The 21,891-nt window shown below is 45.6% G+C and overlaps 1 protein-coding gene across 1 annotated transcript; it reads left to right on the top strand.

Annotated features, from left to right (window-relative positions):
* The first annotated feature begins 1,366 nt into the window (after window positions 1-1,366).
* RAB25 (RAB25, member RAS oncogene family) lies at window positions 1,367-17,633 on the top strand. Its single transcript, XM_040412055.1, has 5 exons — window positions 1,367-1,574; window positions 13,390-13,585; window positions 13,713-13,909; window positions 16,589-16,669; window positions 16,860-17,633. The coding sequence occupies exons 1-5, from the start codon at window positions 1,535-1,537 to the stop codon at window positions 16,988-16,990; spliced, it is 645 nt and encodes a 214-aa protein (XP_040267989.1). The 5' UTR covers window positions 1,367-1,534; the 3' UTR covers window positions 16,991-17,633.
* The last annotated feature ends 4,258 nt before the right edge of the window (window positions 17,634-21,891 follow it).

The raw sequence follows: 21,891 nt of genomic DNA, 5'->3' as shown, positions 1-21,891 counted from the left end.
GTGCATTCCCACTCTGAGAGACAGAATAAAATAAAAAAAAATTCAGGAAATCACATTGTATGATTTTTATAGAATGTCTTTGTCTTGCACGGCTGAACATAAGTATTTGAACACCTGAGAAACAGCAAGAATTCTGGCTCTTAAAGACCTGTTACTGTGCCTTTAAAAAGTCCACCTCTACTCCACTCATTAATCTAACTTAGTAGCACCTGTCTGAGCTCTTTAAAGACATCTGTCCACCCCACAGTCAGTCAGACGCCAACTACTACCATGGGCAAGACCAAAGAGCTGTCAAAAGACACCAAAGACACAATTGTGGACCTCCACAAGGCTGGAAAGGGCTACGGGGCAATTGCCAAGCAGCTTGGTGAAAAAAGATCAACTGTTGGAGCAATTGTTAGATAATGGAAGAGGCTGAAGACGACTGTCAGTCTCCCTCGGACTGGGGCTCCATGCAAGATCTCACCTCGTGGGTTATCACTGATGATAAGAAAGGTGAGGAATCAGCCCAGAACTACAAGGGAGGAGCAGGTCAATGACATGAAGAGAGCTGGGACCACAGTTTCAAAGGTCACTGTCGGTAGAACACTACGCCGTCATGGTTTCACATCATGCATTGCACGGAAGGTTCCCCTGCTCAAGTCATCACATGTCCAGGCCCAACTGAAGTTTGTCAATGACCATCTGGATGATCCAGAGGAGGCCGGGGAGAAAGTCATGTGGTCAGATGAGACCAAAGTAGAACTTTTTGGTCTAAACTTCACTCGTGTTTGGAGGAAAAAGGATGAGTTGCATCCCAAGAACACCATCCCTACTGTGAAGCATGGGGGGGGGGGGGGGGTAACATCATGCTTTGGGGGTGCTTTTCTGCGAAGGGGACAGGACGACTGCACTGTATTAAGGAGAGGATGAATGGGGCCATTTATTGTGAGATATTGAGCAACAACCTCCTTCCCTCAGTCAGAGCATTGAAGATGGGTCGTGGCTGGGTCTTCCAACATGACAACGACCCGAAGCACACAGCCAGGATAACCAAGGAGCGGCTCCGTAAGAAGCATATCAAGGTTATGGAGTGGCCTAGCCAGTCTCCAGACCTAAATCCAATAGAACATCTTTGGAGGGAGCTGAAACTCTGTGTTGCTCAGCGACAAACCTGAAACCTGACAGATCTAGAGGAGATCTGTGTGGAGGAGTGGGACAAAATCCCTGTTGCGGGTCCCAGCAGGGATGTAGTTAACCCTAGGTTGGCCGATTGCTTCACCGCAGTCATTACGCGCCCACTGAGGTCTGCGTTACCTGTTAGTCCTGAAATCTGACACCTAATCAAACATTGAGAAGAAGAAGGCAGCAGCAGAACGCCCACTGAGTCACTGCACTACACCTCACTCCACCTGTCTTCCGGAAGTGGTGCAGGTATGTGAGGAATCCCCTCCGCCACCTGCAGATCACCGAGGGGCGCAGAGTACTGGGGCTGAACCGGTATCGAGAAGACGCAGCGGAGGGAGCACCAGGCGGTCAGTGCCCAGGATCAACCATGAAATCTGAAGAGGACGAATACAACTTTGTGTTCAAAGGTGAGTCCGTCACTGCACGTAACGCCTGCCACCACCCACTGCCATCAGTACCCATCCCTGGAGCCCGGGCAAAGTCCCATGCATGATAATTACAGAGCGTTTCCCCCTTTTTTTTTTATATCATCTTGTAAATTAAAGGAATCATAGAAGCAGCCAATGAACAGCTATGGGGCCCCGGGGCGTAGGGCCCATAACCAAGCTATGATGGAATGGGTCCTCGGGCGAAGGCATTGGCACCCCTTAAACAGGTCCCTGGCGACTGGCCAAGGCATGGGATAGGACATAGGGGCCAACCTTCAAACAATGCTCCGCCCTGAGCACAATGTGGGCATGGATAGGGCACAGGGTGGCACTGTTACTTATACGCTTATTAAGGCTCTGTATGGTGCCGTAGGGCAGCATTATGTGTGCATTATATGGCACTGTGGTTTGGTTATTTTATGTTTCTGTGGGCATTGTATGGCGATATTATTTAGGAATGGAATGGCATTCTTTGCATGGTATTTTTAAAGCACTACTATTTGATCATCGTATTTGAGCCCGGTATATAGGTATAAAGGAGGCACTGAGGTGATGATAGGTAGGCACTGAATGGCACTCTTCACTGGTCGATGCCCAGCACTATATGGTGGTATTACCTAGCTAACTGTACGGTAGTATATTTCAAGCTGTCTATGGCACTATTATTTGGCCATTATATATGTCTCCCCTAGATTGGTATCATTTAGGTAATGTGAGGTGGTGATCTTTAGATGCTGAATGCCATTGTAGGGTGGTATTATTTATACACTATATGGCAATATTATTTCACCATTCTGTGATGGTGGAAGCCCTGTATATTATATTAATCAGGAACTGTGGATAGATAATGATTAGATACTGTAATATTAGTTTTGTACAGTATAGCACAATTATTTGGCCATGGGGTCCCTATATATAGGTATTATTTAGTCACTCTTTTTCCAGCCATTGCTTGGCACTGTATGGCACTATTATTTAACCAGTATAGATTACTACAGGCCCTCTGTGTGTATAATGTGGGCATTGTGAGGTGATGATATTTAGGCACTGTATGGCACTATTATTTAACCAGTATATATTCCTACAGGCCCTCTGTGTGTATAATGTGTGTCTGTATGGCACAATTATTTGACCGTTATACAGTGCTGAAAACCCTGTGTATTTCAATTATTTAGGCACTGTGGGGTGATAATACTTAGGGAAGATACTGTATGGCACTCATATTTGGTCACTGTATGGTAGCATTATTTTAAAGGGAACCTGTCACATTGAACATGTTATCTGAGCAGAAGGAGCTGAGCAAACAGATATATAGTTTTATGGGAAAAGAGTCAGTAAAACTTGTAATTTCATACATAATCATTCTGGGCTTTGACGTTCAGGAGGAGGTCCTATCAGGGACTGACAGCCTTCCCTCTATGAGGAGGAGGTCCTATCAGTGACTGACAGCCTTCCCTCTATGAGGAGGAGGTCCTATCAGTGACTGACAGCCTTCCCTCTATGAGGAGAAGGTCCTATCAGTGACTGACAGCCTTCCCTCTATGAGGAGGAGGTCCTATCAGTGACTGGCAGCCTTCCCTCTATGAGGAGGAGGTCCTATCAGTGACTGACAGCCTTCCCTCTATGAGGAGGAAGTCCTATCAGTGACTGGCAGCCTTCCCTCTATTAGGAGGAGGTCCTATCAGTGACTGACAGCCTTCCCTCTATGAGGAGGAGGTCCTATCAGTGACTGACAGCCTTCCCTCTATGAGGAGAAGGTCCTATCAGTGACTGACAGCCTTCCCTCTATGAGGAGAAGGTCCTATCAGTGACTGACAGCCTTCCCTCTATGAGGAGGAAGTCCTATCAGTGACTGGCAGCCTTCCCTCTATTAGGAGGAGGTCCTATCAGTGACTGACAGCCTTCCCTCTATGAGGAGGAGGTCCTATCAGTGACTGACAGCCTTCCCTCTATGAGGAGAAGGTCCTATCAGTGACTGACAGCCTTCCCTCTATGAGGAGAAGGTCCTATCAGTGACTGACAGCCTTCCCTCTATGAGGAGGAGGTCCTATCCATAAGTGACAGCCTTCCCTCTATAAGAAGGAGGTTCTATCAGGGACTGACAGCATTCCCTCTTTGAGGAGGAGGTCCTATCAGTGACTGACAGCCTTCCCTCTATGAGGAGAAGGTCCTATCAGTGACTGACAGCCTTCCCTCTATGAGGAGGAAGTCCTATCAGTGACTGGCAGCCTTCCCTCTATGAGGAGAAGGTCCTATCAGTGACTGACAGCCTTCCCTCTATGAGGAGGAGGTCCTATCAGTGACTGGCAGCCTTCCCTCTATGAGGAGGAGGTCCTATCAGTGACTGACAGCCTTCCCTCTATGAGGAGGAAGTCCTATCAGTGACTGGCAGCCTTCCCTCTATTAGGAGGAGGTCCTATCAGTGACTGACAGCCTTCCCTCTATGAGGAGGAGGTCCTATCAGTGACTGACAGCCTTCCCTCTATGAGGAGAAGGTCCTATCAGTGACTGACAGCCTTCCCTCTATGAGGAGAAGGTCCTATCAGTGACTGACAGCCTTCCCTCTATGAGGAGGAAGTCCTATCAGTGACTGGCAGCCTTCCCTCTATTAGGAGGAGGTCCTATCAGTGACTGACAGCCTTCCCTCTATGAGGAGGAGGTCCTATCAGTGACTGACAGCCTTCCCTCTATGAGGAGAAGGTCCTATCAGTGACTGACAGCCTTCCCTCTATGAGGAGAAGGTCCTATCAGTGACTGACAGCCTTCCCTCTATGAGGAGGAGGTCCTATCCATAAGTGACAGCCTTCCCTCTATAAGAAGGAGGTTCTATCAGGGACTGACAGCATTCCCTCTTTGAGGAGGAGGTCCTATCAGTGACTGACAGCCTTCCCTCTATGAGGAGAAGGTCCTATCAGTGACTGACAGCCTTCCCTCTATGAGGAGGAAGTCCTATCAGTGACTGGCAGCCTTCCCTCTATGAGGAGGAGGTCCTATCAGTGACTGACAGCCTTCCCTCTATGAGGAGAAGGTCCTATCAGTGACTGACAGCCTTCCCTCTATGAGGAGGAGGTCCTATCAGTGACTGATAGGACCTCCTCCTCATAGAGGGAAGGCTGTCAGTCACTGATAGGACCTCCTCCTCATAGAGGGAAGGCTGTCAGTCACTGATAGGACCTCCTCCTCATAGAGGGAAGGCTGTCAGTCACTGATAGGACCTCCTCCTCATAGAGGGAAGGCTGTCAGTCACTGATAGGACCTCCTCCTCATAGAGGGAAGGCTGTCAGTCACTGATAGGACCTCCTCCTCATAGAGGGAAGGCTGTCAGTCACTGATAGGACCTCCTCCTCATAGAGGGAAGGCTGTCAGTCACTGATAGGACCTCCTCCTCATAGAGGGAAGGCTGTCAGTCACTGATAGGACCTCCTCTATATAGAGGGAAGGCTGTCAGTCACTGACAGGACCTCCTCCTCATAGAGGGAAGGCTGTCAGTCACTGATAGGACCTCCTCTATATAGAGGGAAGGCTGTCAGTCACTGATAGGACCACCTCCTCATAGAGGGAAGGCTGTCAGTCACTGATAGGACCACCTCCTCATAGAGGGAAGGCTGTCAGTCACTGATAGGACCTCCTCCTCATAGAGGGAAGGCTGTCAGTCACTGATAGGACCTCCTCCTCATAGAGGGAAGGCTGTCAGTCCCTGATAGGACCTCCTCCTCATAGAGGGAAGGCTGTCAGTCACTGATAGGACCTCCTCCTCATAGAGGGAAGGCTGTCAGTCCCTGATAGGACCTCCTCCTCATAGAGGGAAGGCTGTCAGTCCCTGATAGGACCTCCTCCTCATAGAGGGAAGGCTGTCAGTCCCTGATAGGACCTCCTCCTCATAGAGGGAAGGCTGTCAGTCCCTGATAGGACCTCCTCCTCATAGAGGGAATGCTGTCAGTCCCTGATAGAACCTCCTCCTTATAGAGGGAAGGCTGTCAGTCACTGATAGGACCTCCTCCTCATAGAGGGAAGGCTGTCAGTCACTGATAGGACCACCTCCTCATAGAGGGAAGGCTGTCAGTCACTGATAGGACCACCTCCTCATAGAGGGAAGGCTGTCAGTCACTGATAGGACCTCCTCCTCATAGACGTCAAAGCCCAGAATGAGCAGTAATATAAAAATTAATGAAATACAAGTTTTACTGAATATTTTCTTCAATCTGATATATTAATCTGCGGTATTATTAATGCAGTATTATTGGAGTACTGCACTGCTCTATATGGTGGTATTTAAGCAATGTATGGCTCTTTATGGCAATCTTATTTAAGCACTGTATGGCACTATTATTTGACTATGAAGATTTATATACATTTCTTCCAGTGCATTGTGGGAGATTATCCAGAATGATAACTTATAGCAGTTTATTTCCTTTTTGCCTTGGATGTGACTAGAGCAGAGGCCGCACTGTTACTCTTCACCAATTCAAAATGGCACCACACCTTCTTCTCTATTCACATCCAAAGCTAAATACAGCTACCAGGATGGAGTGCATTGTGGGAGGTACGAGGCATAACCTTTCCTCCCCTCACAGTGGTTAACAAACAAGCTTATCGCACACAGTATTTACCTACAAACTCCACCTGACCCATAAACTGTGTCCTGACAATAAAACTCTTAAGTGAAGTTTGTGTCTCCTAGTGACCTACTGCAGGAGATCACTTATCCTGAGCTTCCTGCTGCACGAATACAATGCTAGAGTTACAGTGAATACTGACACACACCTCTACAGACCTTAATTATAGGTTTCTCTGATATGCTGAGGCTTGTAGTTCCAGGATGGTCTAATCATTATCGGTGATCGGTATACAATATTTTTAGAGTCTCCAGGAGCGATGGCCTCAGGAGGGGTTGTCTGCACATGATCCGTAGACAGAGATATAAAAGATGACTGCGCCCCACTGGGAAATAGTCCTGCTGCATCCAAGGCAATCGTGTATGATACTGGCTGCTGAGCGGTGTATCTAATCCTGTTAGGTGTGATACTGTCTGCTAAGGTGCTGTATCTAAGCCTCTGGTGTGCGATACTGTGTGCTGTGGTGGTGTATCTAATCTTATCATGTGGGATACTGAGTATGAGGACGCCATGACTCGCTGTACATTAGCGGGGCGGTGGTAGCTTGCTGAAGCCCATTTGCGAGCAGTCTCTTTTATGTCACATATGAGAAGTGACGGGTGTGTGAGCTCTAACATGTCACAACATAGACTGCGGGGATGTGTGGGAGAGATGGAGGTGAAGCTTCTATCACAGCGCCACACCCTGCCGCACTGTATAGTTACTGTAATCTGGGAGCAAACATTCCCACAGTCTGCTGAGCTGTGTATCTAATCCTATCCTGTGTGATACTGTCTGCTGAGCTGTGTATCTAATCCTATCCTGTGTGATACTGTCTGCTGAGCTGTGTATCTAATCCTATCCTGTGTGATACTGACTGCTGAGCTGTGTATCTAATCCTATCCTGTGTGATACTGTCTGCTGAGCTGTGTATCTAATCCTATCCTGTGTGATACTGTCTGCTGAGCTGTGTATCTAATCCTATCCTGTGTGATACTGTCTGCTGAGCTGTGTATCTAATCCTATCCTGTGTGATACTGTCTGCTGAGCTGTGTATCTAATCCTATCCTGTGTGATACTGTCTGCTGAGCTGTGTATCTAATCCTATCCTGTGTGATACTGTATGCTGAGCTGTGTATCTAATCCTATCCTGTGTGATACAGTCTGCTGAGCTGTGTATCTAATCCTGTCCTGTGTGATACTGTCTGCTGAGCTGTGTATCTAAGCCTATCATGTGTGATACTGTCTGCTGAGCTGTGTATCTAATCCTATCCTGTGTGATACTGACTGCTGAGCTGTGTATCTAATCCTATCCTGTGTGATACAGCCTGCAGAGCTGATGTATCTAATCCTATCCTGTGTGATACAGTCTGCTGAGCTGTGTATCTAATCCTATCCTGTGTGATACTGTCTGCTGAGCCGTGTATCTAATCCTATCCTGTGTGATACCGTCTGCTGAGCTGTGTATCTAATCCTATCCTGTGTGATACTGTCTGCTGAGCTGTGCATCTAATCCTATCCTGTGTAATACTGTCTGCTGAGCTGTGTATCTAATCCTATCCTGTGTGATACTGTCTGCTGAGCTGTGTATCTAATCCTATCCTGTGTGATACCGTCTGCTGAGCTGTGTATCTAATCCTATCCTGTGTGATACTGACTGCTGAGCGGTGTATCTAATCCTATCCTGTGTGATACAGTCTGCTGAGCTGTGTATCTAATCCTATCCTGTGTGATACTGTCTGCTGAGCTGTGTATCTAATCCTATCCTGTGTGATACTGTCTGCTGAGCTGTGTATCTAATCCTATCCTGTGTGATACTGTCTGCTGAGCTGTGTATCTAATCCTATCCTGTGTGATATTGACTGCTGAGCTGTGTATCTAATCCTATCCTGTGTGATACTGTCTGCTGAGCTGTGTATCTAATCCTATCCTGTGTGATACTGACTGCTGAGCGGTGTATCTAATCCTATCCTGTGTGATACTGTCTGCTGAGCTGTGTATCTAATCCTATCCTGTGTGATACTGACTGCTGAGCTGTGTATCTAATCCTGTCCTGTGTGATACTGTCTGCTGAGCTGTGTATCTAATCCTATCCTGTGTGATACCGGCTGCTGAGCTGTGTATCTAATCCTATCCTGTGTGATACTGTCTGCTGAGCTGTGTATCTAATCCTATCCTGTGTGATACTGTCTGCTGAGCCGTGTATCTAATCCTATCCTGTGTGATACCGTCTGCTGAGCTGTGTATCTAATCCTATCCTGTGTGATACTGTCTGCTGAGCTGTGTATCTAATCCTATCCTGTGTGATATTGACTGCTGAGCTGTGTATCTAATCCTATCCTGTGTGATACTGTCTGCTGAGCTGTGTATCTAATCCTATCCTGTGTGATACTGACTGCTGAGCGGTGTATCTAATCCTATCCTGTGTGATACTGTCTGCTGAGCTGTGTATCTAATCCTATCCTGTGTGATACTGTCTGCTGAGCTGTGTATCTAATCCTATCCTGTGTGATACTGTCTGCTGAGCTGTGTATCTAATCCTATCCTGTGTGATACTGCCTGCTGAGCTGTGTATCTAATCCTATCCTGTGTGATACTGACTGCTGAGCTGTGTATCTAATCCTATCCTGTGTGATACTGTCTGCTGAGCTGTGTATCTAATCCTATCCTGTGTGATACTGTCTGCTGAGCAGTGTATCTAATCCTATCCTGTGTGATACTGTCTGCTGAGTTGTGTATCTAATCCTATCCTGTGTGATACTGTCTGCTGAGCCGTGTATCTAATCCTATCCTGTGTGATACTGACTGCTGAGCTGTGTATCTAATCCTATCCTGTGTGATACTGTCCGCTGAGCTGTGTATCTAATCCTATCCTGTGTGATACTGTCTGCTGAGCTGTGTATCTAATCCTATCCTGTGTGATACTGTCTGCTGAGCTGTGTATCTAATCCTCTCCTGTGTGATACTGTCTGCTGAGCTGTGTATCTAATCCTATCCTGTGTGATACTGTCCGCTGAGCTGTGTATCTAATCCTATCCTGTGTGATACTGTCTGCTGAGCTGTGTATCTAATCCTATCCTGTGTGATATTGACTGCTGAGCTGTGTATCTAATCCTATCCTGTGTGATACTGTCTGCTGAGCTGTGTATCTAATCCTATCCTGTGTGATACTGACTGCTGAGCGGTGTATCTAATCCTATCCTGTGTGATACTGTCTGCTGAGCTGTGTATCTAATCCTATCCTGTGTGATACTGTCTGCTGAGCTGTGTATCTAATCCTATCCTGTGTGATACTGTCTGCTGAGCTGTGTATCTAATCCTATCCTGTGTGATACTGCCTGCTGAGCTGTGTATCTAATCCTATCCTGTGTGATACTGACTGCTGAGCTGTGTATCTAATCCTATCCTGTGTGATACTGTCTGCTGAGCTGTGTATCTAATCCTATCCTGTGTGATACTGTCTGCTGAGCTGTGTATCTAATCCTATCCTGTGTGATATTGACTGCTGAGCTGTGTATCTAATCCTATCCTGTGTGATACTGTCTGCTGAGCTGTGTATCTAATCCTATCCTGTGTGATACTGACTGCTGAGCGGTGTATCTAATCCTATCCTGTGTGATACTGTCTGCTGAGCTGTGTATCTAATCCTATCCTGTGTGATACTGACTGCTGAGCTGTGTATCTAATCCTGTCCTGTGTGATACTGTCTGCTGAGCTGTGTATCTAATCCTATCCTGTGTGATTCCGGCTGCTGAGCTGTGTATCTAATCCTATCCTGTGTGATACTGTCTGCTGAGCTGTGTATCTAATCCTATCCTGTGTGATACTGTCTGCTGAGCCGTGTATCTAATCCTATCCTGTGTGATACCGTCTGCTGAGCTGTGTATCTAATCCTATCCTGTGTGATACTGTCTGCTGAGCTGTGTATCTAATCCTATCCTGTGTGATATTGACTGCTGAGCTGTGTATCTAATCCTATCCTGTGTGATACTGTCTGCTGAGCTGTGTATCTAATCCTATCCTGTGTGATACTGACTGCTGAGCGGTGTATCTAATCCTATCCTGTGTGATACTGTCTGCTGAGCTGTGTATCTAATCCTATCCTGTGTGATACTGTCTGCTGAGCTGTGTATCTAATCCTATCCTGTGTGATACTGTCTGCTGAGCTGTGTATCTAATCCTATCCTGTGTGATACTGCCTGCTGAGCTGTGTATCTAATCCTATCCTGTGTGATACTGACTGCTGAGCTGTGTATCTAATCCTATCCTGTGTGATACTGTCTGCTGAGCTGTGTATCTAATCCTATCCTGTGTGATACTGTCTGCTGAGCAGTGTATCTAATCCTATCCTGTGTGATACTGTCTGCTGAGTTGTGTATCTAATCCTATCCTGTGTGATACTGTCTGCTGAGCCGTGTATCTAATCCTATCCTGTGTGATACTGACTGCTGAGCTGTGTATCTAATCCTATCCTGTGTGATACTGTCTGCTGAGCTGTGTATCTAATCCTATCCTGTGTGATACTGTCTGCTGAGCTGTGTATCTAATCCTATCCTGTGTGATACTGTCTGCTGAGCAGTGTATCTAATCCTATCCTGTGTGATACTGTCTGCTGAGCTGTGTATCTAATCCTATCCTGTGTGATACTGTCTGCTGAGCTGTGTATCTAATCCTCTCCTGTGTGATACTGTCTGCTGAGCTGTGTATCTAATCCTATCCTGTGTGATACTGACTGCTGAGCTGTGTATCTAATCCTATCCTGTGTGATACTGTCTGCTGAGCTGTGTATCTAATCCTATCCTGTGTGATATTGACTGCTGAGCTGTGTATCTAATCCTATCCTGTGTGATACTGTCTGCTGAGCTGTGTATCTAATCCTATCCTGTGTGATACTGACTGCTGAGCGGTGTATCTAATCCTATCCTGTGTGATACTGTCTGCTGAGCTGTGTATCTAATCCTATCCTGTGTGATACTGTCTGCTGAGCTGTGTATCTAATCCTATCCTGTGTGATACTGTCTGCTGAGCTGTGTATCTAATCCTATCCTGTGTGATACTGCCTGCTGAGCTGTGTATCTAATCCTATCCTGTGTGATACTGACTGCTGAGCTGTGTATCTAATCCTATCCTGTGTGATACTGTCTGCTGAGCTGTGTATCTAATCCTATCCTGTGTGATACTGTCTGCTGAGCAGTGTATCTAATCCTATCCTGTGTGATACTGTCTGCTGAGCTGTGTATCTAATCCTATCCTGTGTGATACTGTCTGCTGAGCCGTGTATCTAATCCTATCCTGTGTGATACTGACTGCTGAGCTGTGTATCTAATCCTATCCTGTGTGATACTGTCTGCTGAGCTGTGTATCTAATCCTATCCTGTGTGATACTGTCTGCTGAGCTGTGTATCTAATCCTATCCTGTGTGATACTGTCTGCTGAGCAGTGTATCTAATCCTATCCTGTGTGATACTGTCTGCTGAGCTGTGTATCTAATCCTATCCTGTGTGATACTGTCTGCTGAGCTGTGTATCTAATCCTCTCCTGTGTGATACTGTCTGCTGAGCTGTGTATCTAATCCTATCCTGTGTGATACTGTCCGCTGAGCTGTGTATCTAATCCTATCCTGTGTGATACTGTCTGCTGAGCCGTGTATCTAATCCTATCCTGTGTGATACTGTCTGCTGAGCTGTGTATCTAATCCTATCCTGTGTGATACTGTCTGCTGAGCTGTGTATCTAATCCTATTCTGTGTGATACTGCCTGCTGAGCTGTGTATCTAATCCTGCCATGTGTGATACTGTCTGCTGAGCTGTGTATCTAATCCTATCCTGTGTGATATTGTCTGCTGAGCGGTGTATCTAATCCTATCCTGTGTGATACAGTCTGCTGAGCTGTGTATCTAATCCTATCCTGTGTGATACTGACTGCTGAGCTGTGTATCTAATCCTATCCTGTGTGATACTGTCTGCTGAGCTGTGTATCTAATCCTATCCTGTGTGATACTGTCTGCTGAGCTGTGTATCTAATCCTGTCCTGTGTGATACTGTCTGCTGAGACAGTGTATCTAATCCTATGTGTGATACTGTCTGCTGAGCTGTGTATCTAATCCTATCCTGTGTGATACTGTCTGCTGAGCTGTGTATCTAATCCTATCCTGTGTGATACTGTCTGCTGAGCTGTGTATCTAATCCTATCCTGTGTGATACTGTCTGCTGAGCTGTGTATCTAATCCTTTCCTGTGTGATACTGTCTGCTGAGCTGTGTATCTAATCCTATCCTGTGTGATACTGTCTGCTGTATCTAATCCTATCCTGTGTGATACTGTCTGCTGAGCTGTGTATCTAATCCTATCCTGTGTGATACTGTCTGCTGAGCTGTGTATCTAATCCTATCCTGTGTGATACTGCCTGCTGAGCTGTGTATCTAATCCTATCCTGTGTGATACAGTCTGCTGAGCTGTGTATCTAATCCTATCCTGTGTGATACTGTCTGCTGAGCTGTGTATCTAATCCTATCCTGTGTGATACTGCCTGCTGAGCTCTGTATCTAATCCTATCCTGTGTGATACTGTCTGCTGAGCTGTGTATCTAATCCTGTCCTGTGTGATACTGACTACTGAGCTGTGTATCTAATCCTATCCTGTGTGATACTGTCTGCTGAGCTGTGTATCTAATCCTATCCTGTGTGATACTGTCTGCTGAGCTGTGTATCTAATCCTGTCCTGTGTGATACTGTCTGCTGAGCTGTGTATCTAATCCTATCCTGTGATACTGTCTGCTGAGCTGTGTATCTAATCCTATCCTGTGTGATAGTCTGCTGAGCTGTGTATCTAATCCTATCCTGTGTGATACTGTCTGCTGAGCTGTGTATCTAATCCTATCCTGTGTGATACTGTCTGCTGAGCTGTGTATCTAATCCTGCCATGTGTGATACTGTCTGCTGAGCTGTGTATCTAATCCTGCCATGTGTGATACATAATACAAAACAGCGCTGCACTTGTTGCATCTCTTCCCTGTTCACTTCAGTCATGTTTAGCTGCAATACCAGACTCATCCTGTGGAGAGATGTGGCGCTGTTTCTGGAGCACAGCAGCCATGTCTTTCTGGATTCTATATTATACCTCAGTGGCGCCATCTGCTGGCCTCATATAGAACTACCTGCAGGTTTCTTCAGTTTTTCACCCGTTTTTTTCTTCCCCGCAGTGGTTTTGATTGGAGAGTCCGGGGTGGGTAAAACCAACCTGTTGTCCAGGTTCACCCGGAATGAGTTTAACCATGACAGCCGTACCACCATAGGCGTGGAGTTCTCTACCCGGACCCTGACCCTGGACGGTCACTTGGTGAAGGCTCAGATCTGGGACACGGCCGGACTGGAGCGTTATAGAGCGATTACGTCCGCGTAAGTTTCTGGGGTGGGCAGGGCTAAAAGGAAAAGTTTGTTTTTTTGGGACATATGTATTCCTGCGACAGATTACATTGTGACTCCCACTAACACCTCCCTAAAATTTCTGTTTGTCCTCCTTTAGGTATTACAGGGGGGCTGTTGGCGCTCTGCTGGTGTATGACATCACCAAGCAGCAGTCATACGAAAGTGTGGACCGGTGGCTGAAGGAGCTGTATGACCACGCGGAGGCCAGTATCATCGTCATGATGGTGGGAAACAAGTCTGACCTGAAAGACGAGGCTCGGGAGGTGCCCACAGAGGAGGCCAAGATGTATGCAGGTGAGTTACACCACTGGGGGGCGCCATGTGTATTCTTAGTGAGGTGCCCATACACGTTAGGTAAATACTGGCTGAACCCATCTAATGCGTATGGGCGTCTCCTCCATTCGGCAATCGGGGTAGCCGTTCATTTATTGTGGTAGCCTCAGCCCCTCTGAAGGGTCCGAGGCTACAGCAGCAATAGTTCCTATGGAAGCCTTTTTTTTTGGTATTAAAACACAAGAAAAAAAATATATAAATGTGGTATCTCTGTAATCGTACTGACCCGGAGAATGAAGAGAACAGGTCCGTTTTACCTCATAGGGAACGCCGTGAAAACAAAACCTATAAAACTATATAAATGTGGTATCGCTGTAATCGTACTGACCCGGAGAATGAAGGGAACAGGACAGTTTTATCTCATAGAGAACGCCGTACAAACAAAACCCATAAAACTATATAAATGTGGTAACTCTGTAATCGTACTGACCCGGAGAATGAAGAGAACAGGTCAGTTTTATCTCATAGAGAACATTGTAAAAACAAAACCCATAAAACTATATAAATGTGGTATCTCTGTAATCGTACTGACCTGAAGAATGAAGAGAACAAGAAAATTATATCTCATAGGGAACACTGTAAAAACAAAACCTATAAAACTATATAAATGTGGTATCTCTGTAATCGTACTGACCCGGAGAATGAAGAGAACAGGTCCGTTTTATCTCATAGGGAACACTGTAAAAACAAAACCCATAAAACTATATAAATATGGTATCTCTGTAATCGTACTGACCCGGAGAATGAAGAGAACAGGTCCGTTTTACCTCATAGGGAACGCCGTGAAAACAAAACCTATAAAACTATATAAATGTGGTATCTCTGTAATCGTACTGACCTGGAGAATGAAGAGAACCGGTCAGTTTTATCTCATAGAGAACTTAGTAAAAAACAAAACCCATAAAACTATATAAATGTGGTATCACTGTAATCGTACTGACCCGGAGAATGAAGGGAACAGGTCAGTTTTATCTCATAGGGAACATTGTAAAAACAAAACCCATAAAACTATATAAATGTGGTATCTCTGTAATCGTACTGACCCGGAGAATGAAGGGAACAGGTCCGTTTTATCTCATAGAGAACGCCGTAAAAACACCACCCATAAACTATATAAGTGTGGTATCACTGTAATCGTACTGACCCGGAGAATGAAGGGAACAGATCAGTTTTATGTCATAGAGAGCGCCGTAAAAACGAAACCCATAAAACTATATAAATGTGGTATCTCTGTAATCGTACTGACTTGGAGAAAGAAGAGAACAGGTCAGTTTTATCTCATAGAGAACACTGTAAAAACAAAACCCATAAAACTATATAAATGTGGTATCGCTGTAATCGTACTGACCCGGAGAATGAAGAGAACAGATCAGTTTTATCTCATAGGGAACACTGTAAAAACAAAACCCATAAAACAATATAAATGTGGTATCTCTGTAATCGTACTGACCTGGAGAATGAAGAGAACAGGTCAGTTTTATCCCATCAGGAATGCAGTAAAAATTAAACCCACAAAACTACTGCATAATTATTATTTTTTTCCCAATTTTCACCCCATTTGGAATTTTTTTCCCAGCTTTCAACTACATTGTATTCAATATTAACCCTTGCGCAAACAGCAGAGACCTGCGGCTAATTACCGCGACCGGCAACAATGCCGATCGTGGTAATTAAAGGTTTTAGATCAGTGGCATAGCTAGAAATGACTGGGCCCTACAGCAAATTTTTAAATGTGGTCCCCCTCCCCCAGTAATTTTTTCGCAACCCCTTAATTTCATGCCACCCCCATTCCTGTGGCTGGTAAAGATCGCTCTCTCAGACCAGGCCCGGCAGCTGTTCGTTTATACTGCCACTGTATATAATTTCATTGTGTAATACTGTTGAGGGGGCCCTGACAAAATCTTTTAGTCCTCCTCCTCCTGGATGGGCCCCTTCTGGGTCAGGGCCCCAAAGCAGCTGCCTCCCCTATAGCTACGCCCCTGCTTTAGATGCTTTGATCAAGTGAGATCACGGCATCTAATTGTTCAAAAACCTGTGGCCAATGGGGATGCCGGTAATTGGTTTGAATGCGCTCAGCCTCGCTGAAGAGGCTGAGAACATTCAAACTGCAATTTTTTTTTTTGGCCACCAGATGGCAGGCCAACATAAGAAGTGAGCAATTCTCAGTAATAAGTCCAGTCATTCAGCAGCAGGTGGGCGGGGAGAGTAAGGAGCTCATGAATATTCAGGACTCATCATTATCAGCTGGAGCTTTTCAATACAAGATTGACTGGGTCAATTAAAGAAAGTGACCCAGCATTGTGCTAAGAGAATCAATCACTTAATTATGTTGCCCTTAGTTAGGACACCATAAAACTGGTGACAGGTTCCCTTTAAGGGGTCAAAGGAGTATTCCCATGTGGACATTTAGGACTTATCAATAGGGTCTCCACATGGGTTGTCCCATTACAATTAACATATATGAAATCGCATCCATGAGGTCCATTCACGAGGATGACGCTCCACCTCTAAGGCGCCCACTTCCATCATGTTTTTTGCATTTAACTAAACTATGGGACCTTATAATCCCAACAGCATCATGTACCATTAAGTTTCCTTAGAGAAATCCCTCATGCCGTCTTTGGTTCTTCTTCCCAACAGACAGTAATGGATTGTTATTTATGGAGACTTCAGCTCTCGACTCCACCAACGTTGAACTGGCCTTCGAAACCATTCTTAGGGGTGAGTGTCTCGTCCTGTCGTGAGGTCTACTTCTGCAGCTTAGGTGAAGATGTTGAGATCAACCGCAGATTCTAGATATCACACATGTAGAAAGACTAACTGAACCACCATTCACTAGGGGGTCTGAAGACATATAGGTATTCATGTATGCCTACTAATGGCTTACACATCTGACCTTCTTATCTCCTAGACATCTACACGAGGGTTCTGAAGAGCAAAGGAGGTGAACCAAAAGAAAACACTGTGGTCTTATCTAATGATACTTCTGCTACTCAAGCTCAAGACACTGAAGCCAAAAAGTCTTGTTGCAGAAACATCTAGCTTTGACTGGTCCATCACAGAAGGTGGTAGAAGCTTGAGAGAAATCTGAAGACATCTGGGTTACCTGAAAGGATTACTGAGGTGTATGATGGAGAACTCATGATGTAGATCATGGTGGGTTCAACCTCGGCCTAATGGGTTCTGTCCAGATTTGGTACCCACCACAAAAACGCTTTAAAGCTTAATCTATGGATCATGGGTTTGGTTCTCCTATATGACATCCAAAATGAACCAGAACTCTGTGTTCATTGTAGTATTCTAGGGTAATTGAAGGTATGTGGAAGGTATTGGTGGAAGGTCCCAGGACCCAATCTGTACCACGCTCCCCCACCCCCATTATTACATGTAGGTCCAGAGGAACCTCAGGCCCAGGTGTAATCGTAACCTATATAGCTACGCCACTGACTATACATAAGTATATATTTTCCTCACTAATCTTCAAGCAAGCACATTTAATCTGTTTTTTATCTACAAGCACTTTTAAGAATATGAATAATGTTTTATAAATAAAAAGCCGGTCACATATTGCTTACAACTTTGTAAAAAAATACAGTTTTGTATTTTTGTGATCCACAATGTAAGAAAACCTGTACATTTTCCCTTATCCTGTCCATAAAGGGCTTGTGCCCCAAACTAGAACACATATTGAGGTGCTTTCAAGAGTTTTTTTTTATTTCAATGCTATTTCACTCTATGGACTGTAGGTGTCACTGTTTCCATTGGTTTCTACTGAGACCTAGGAGAAATTTCTACAGGAAGTTAATGTAAATGGTGACATCTGCAGGTGGGATGTAGGTATTGCATGCAGCCAAATACTAAAAACCATGAAATGCAACAAAAATCACTAAAAATGTTTAAAATATATTAAATACAGTCCTATCAGATCTGCCAAACCGTACCCTCTGCTTTGCCTATTGCAATGTTCCGAACTATCTGGCTGTGCCCTACGAAAAATGCTGTCAGGAGGTTTTATTATGTGGTTTCCAGATTATCAAAAAGTCTGGATTAGTGAAATTTTAATCAGATTAATAATTGAAGTCATGTGACCAAGAGGCAGACTATGCCTCAGATTAAGGGCTTGTTCACACGACGGTATGGCTTTTTCAGTGTTTTGCGGGTCGTTTTTAACGGATCAGTTTTTTCAGTAGTGTTTTTTCCGGTTCCGTTTTTTCCGTATGGCATATAAAGTATACAGTAATTACATTAAAAAAATTAGGCTGGGCATAACATTTTCAATAGATGGTTCCGCAAAAACGGATCGGCTACGGAAGACATACGGAGTACATTCCGTATGTGTTTCTTTTTATTTTGCGAACCAATTGACTTGAATGGAGATACGGAATGCGATTTGCGGGCAATAATAGGACATGTTCTATCTTTCAACGGAACAGAAAAACGGAAACGGAATACATTTGTTTGTTTTTGGCGGAACCATTGAAATGAATGGTTCTGTATACGGAATGCAAAAAACGGCCCGTATACAGAACGCAAAAAACGGTCCGTATACGGAAAGTAAAAAAACGTTCGTGTGAACAAGCCCTAAGGCTGGGTTTACATGCAGGATGTGGCTTGGTTTGGCACAGTTATTTGGAGGTTCCAAAAATAAAACACTGACAACAAGCAGAGGTTTTGAACATGGTGAGGAGTTGAAACAAAAAGTATTTGAAAGTTGAGGAGTTTTTCATAAACTATAATTTCATAGGTAAGGCATTTGTGATTGAGGATAGGATTGGCCACTAGGGGGCAGTAATCTGGTTCTTTTCAGAAAGGGGTACGAATATATAATTGGTCTCTTCTGATTACTCCGATATTAGTCTCCAGCATGGCTCCTTATTTTATTTTTGGTCCCCACCTGGCTCCCCCCCTCATTCTTGGCCACCATAGCTCCACCTCTCATTAATGGTCTCCAGTATGACCCCCATTCTGGTCCTAAGCTTGGCTTTTTCTCTCATTCCTAGTCCCCAACATGGCCCCCACCCCCCATTCTGGTCCAAAGCTTGTCTCTCTCTCTCTCATTCCTAGTCCCCAGCATGCCCCCCCCCCCCTCAATCCTGGTCCCCTTGCATAGCTCCACCTCTTATTTTTCGGTGCCCATTATGCCCCCCCCCCCTCCCCTCATTCTTGATCCGCAACTTGATTCTCTCTCTCAATCCTGGTCTTAAGATTGGCTCTCTTCCTCTTATTCCTGGTCCTCCACCTGGCTCCCTATCTCATTCTTGTCCCCCAGCATAGCTACACCTCTCATTTGTGGTGCCATTATGGTTCCCCCTCTCATTCCTGGTCCCTAACATGATTCTCCCTCTCAATCCTGGTCCTAAGAATGTCTCTAATTATTCCTGGCTCCCTATCTCATTCTCGGCCCCCAGCATAGCTCCACCTCTTATTTGTGGTCCCCCCCCCCCCCCTCTCATTCCTGGTACCCACCTGGCTCCCTATCTCATTCTTGGCCCCCAGCATAGCTCCACCTCTCATTTGTGGTCCCCCCTCTTATTCCTGGTCCCCCACCTTGCTCTCCCTCTCATTCTTGGCCCCCAGCATAGCTCCATCTCTCATTTGTATCCCCCCTCTCATTCCTGGTCCCCGGCCTAGCTCTCATTTGTGGTCCCCCCTCTCATTCTTGGCCCCCCAGCATAGCTCCACCCCTCATTCCTGGTCCCCGGCCTAGCTCCCCCGCTCTCCATTTCCCCCCTCTCATTCCTGGTCCCCGGCCTAGCTCCCCCGCTCTCCATTCCCCCCCCCCCCTCTCACTGCTGCCAGTGACAGTCTGCAGGTAAGTCACTTAAGGGTAGAGCCCATAGCAGCCAGCCCTGCATGATCATAGCGCTGGATTACGAAACCTTCTGGATTATCTGAATTATGACTGTAATATATATGAAGAAAGAGGAAACGTCATTTACAGTTTTCCCATCTGTCTGTGTTCAGCAGCCCCTCCCCCGCTGTTATGTCACCATTAGGCATGGATGCCCTGGGGTTAACAGTGTTCTTCTCGTCTCACATGGAACAGGAAAGTACTGTAGAGCCATCAGCCACGCCTGTTGTACCTTCAGTCGTTACATTATGTTCTGACTCCGCACGTGGCTGTCCTACAGGCTGTGCCAACCTGCACTGTAAAAACACTTGGCGCTGTACGAGAGGACACCGGTCTATTGGGCACATCGCCCAAATCCCAGGTTCAGGGAGGACAGCCATACGGAAATTACCAGAACTGACGGATCTGCATTCTTCTACCATACAGTGCTGCTGTTTCTCACTATTTTAAAGATCTCTACTTGCAGTCAGTGAACAGAACCATTCTTGTGTAGGCTGGAAACTGGCTGGATCTTAACAAGGTTCCAAGTGGAGCTTCAACATGCAACAAGAAGAAATGGGAGTGAGAAAACATTTTTTGAGCATTCAATTTAATGAAAATAACGAATAAACTGAAACAGGCTGTTTTTCAGCTGATCAAATTTTAGGACCACATGCCTTTAAAAGGCCAAATCTGTGCAAAGATGTGGATTCATTGTCATTTTCTGTCAGATAGTCACACGTCGTGATGGCAAAGGCAAGAAAACTCCCTTTTTGAAGGTGGTCGGGTTGTTGAACTGCATAAGCAGGGTCTCTCACAGCGCGCCATCGCTGCTGAGGTGGGACGCAGTAAGACAGTCATTTGGAATTTCTTAAATGATCCTGAGGGTTATGGAACAAAAAAGTAAAGTGGAAGACCCAAAAAAATTTCACCAGCACTGAGCTGGGGGATCCAATTGGCTGTCCGTCAAGACACTGGACGATCCTCGACCCAAATTAAGGCCCTTACTGGTGCAGACTGCAGCCCCATAACCATCAGACGGCATCTGAGACTGAAGGGCTTCAAAAACAAAAAACGTCTTCAAAGACCTCGTCTCCTTGAACGCCACAGAACTGCTCGTTTGGACTTTGCAAGAGAGCACCAAACATGGGACATTCAAAGGTGGAAGAAAGTTTTATTCTCTGATGAGAAAAAATGTAACCTTGATGGTCCTGATGGTTTCCAATGTTACTGGCATGACAAGCAGATCCCACCTGAGATGTTTTCTACGCCCCACAGTGGAGGGGGCGCCATAATGGTCTGGGGGGCTTTTTCCTTCAGTGGAACAATGGAGCTTCAGGAAGTGCAGGGGCGTCAAACGGCCGCTGGCTATGTCCAGATGTTGCAGAGAGCATTCCTCATGACTGAGGGCCTCGTCTGTGTGGTAACGACTGGGTTTTTCGACAGGACAACGCTACAGTACACAATGCCCGCAGGACAAGGGACTTCTTCCAGGAGAATAACATCACTCTTTTGGCCCATCCTGCGTGTTCCCCTGATCTAAATCCAATTGGGAACCTTTGGGGATGGATGGCAAGGGAAGTTTACAAAAATGGACGACAGTTCCAGACAGTAGATGGCCTTCGTGCGGCCGTCTTCACCACCTGGAGAAATGTTCCCACTCACCTCATGGAAACGCTTGCATCAAGCACATGCCGAAACAATAACGGCGGAGCTACTCATTACTGAGTTCATGTTTGGAAGTTGGATTTCTGTTTTGGGGGGGGTTTAGTTTTTTTTTGGAGGTGTGGTCCTAAACTTGTGATCAGCTGAAAAACAGCCTGTTTCAGTTTATTCGTGGTTTTCATTAAATTGAATGCTCAAAAAATGTTTTGTCTCCCTCCCATTTCTTCTTGTTGCATGTTGAAGCTCCACTTGGAACCTTGTTAGGATCCAGCCATGCTACATAGGATTTTTGGCCATTTTTCAAGTGGTCTTAAACTTTTAATCAGGACTGTACAAACCAATACTTTTCACAGCTGAGGCTTTGTGACAGCGGGATAACACGCTGCAGGACGAACGCCCCTTTAATAATCCCCTCCCCCCCATACCACACAGACACAGAGATTTCACA

The sequence above is a fragment of the Bufo bufo genome, chromosome 11 (genome assembly GCF_905171765.1).
Source record: "Bufo bufo chromosome 11, aBufBuf1.1, whole genome shotgun sequence".
Lineage (NCBI taxonomy): Eukaryota > Metazoa > Chordata > Amphibia > Anura > Bufonidae > Bufo > Bufo bufo.
The sequence above is the reverse complement of the archived record's forward strand: the minus strand, read 5'-3'. Positions and strand labels throughout refer to the sequence as shown.

Excerpts from the sequence above, each read along its gene's own strand:
- RAB25 (XM_040412055.1), top strand. The coding sequence starts at position 1,535 with ATGAAATCTGAAGAGGACGAATACAACTTTGTGTTCAAAG. Across the intron at positions 1,575-13,389 it reads ATACAACTTTGTGTTCAAAG|TGGTTTTGATTGGAGAGTCC; the intron begins GTGAGTCCGTCA and ends TCTTCCCCGCAG. Across the intron at positions 13,910-16,588 it reads GGAGGCCAAGATGTATGCAG|ACAGTAATGGATTGTTATTT; the intron begins GTGAGTTACACC and ends TCTTCCCAACAG.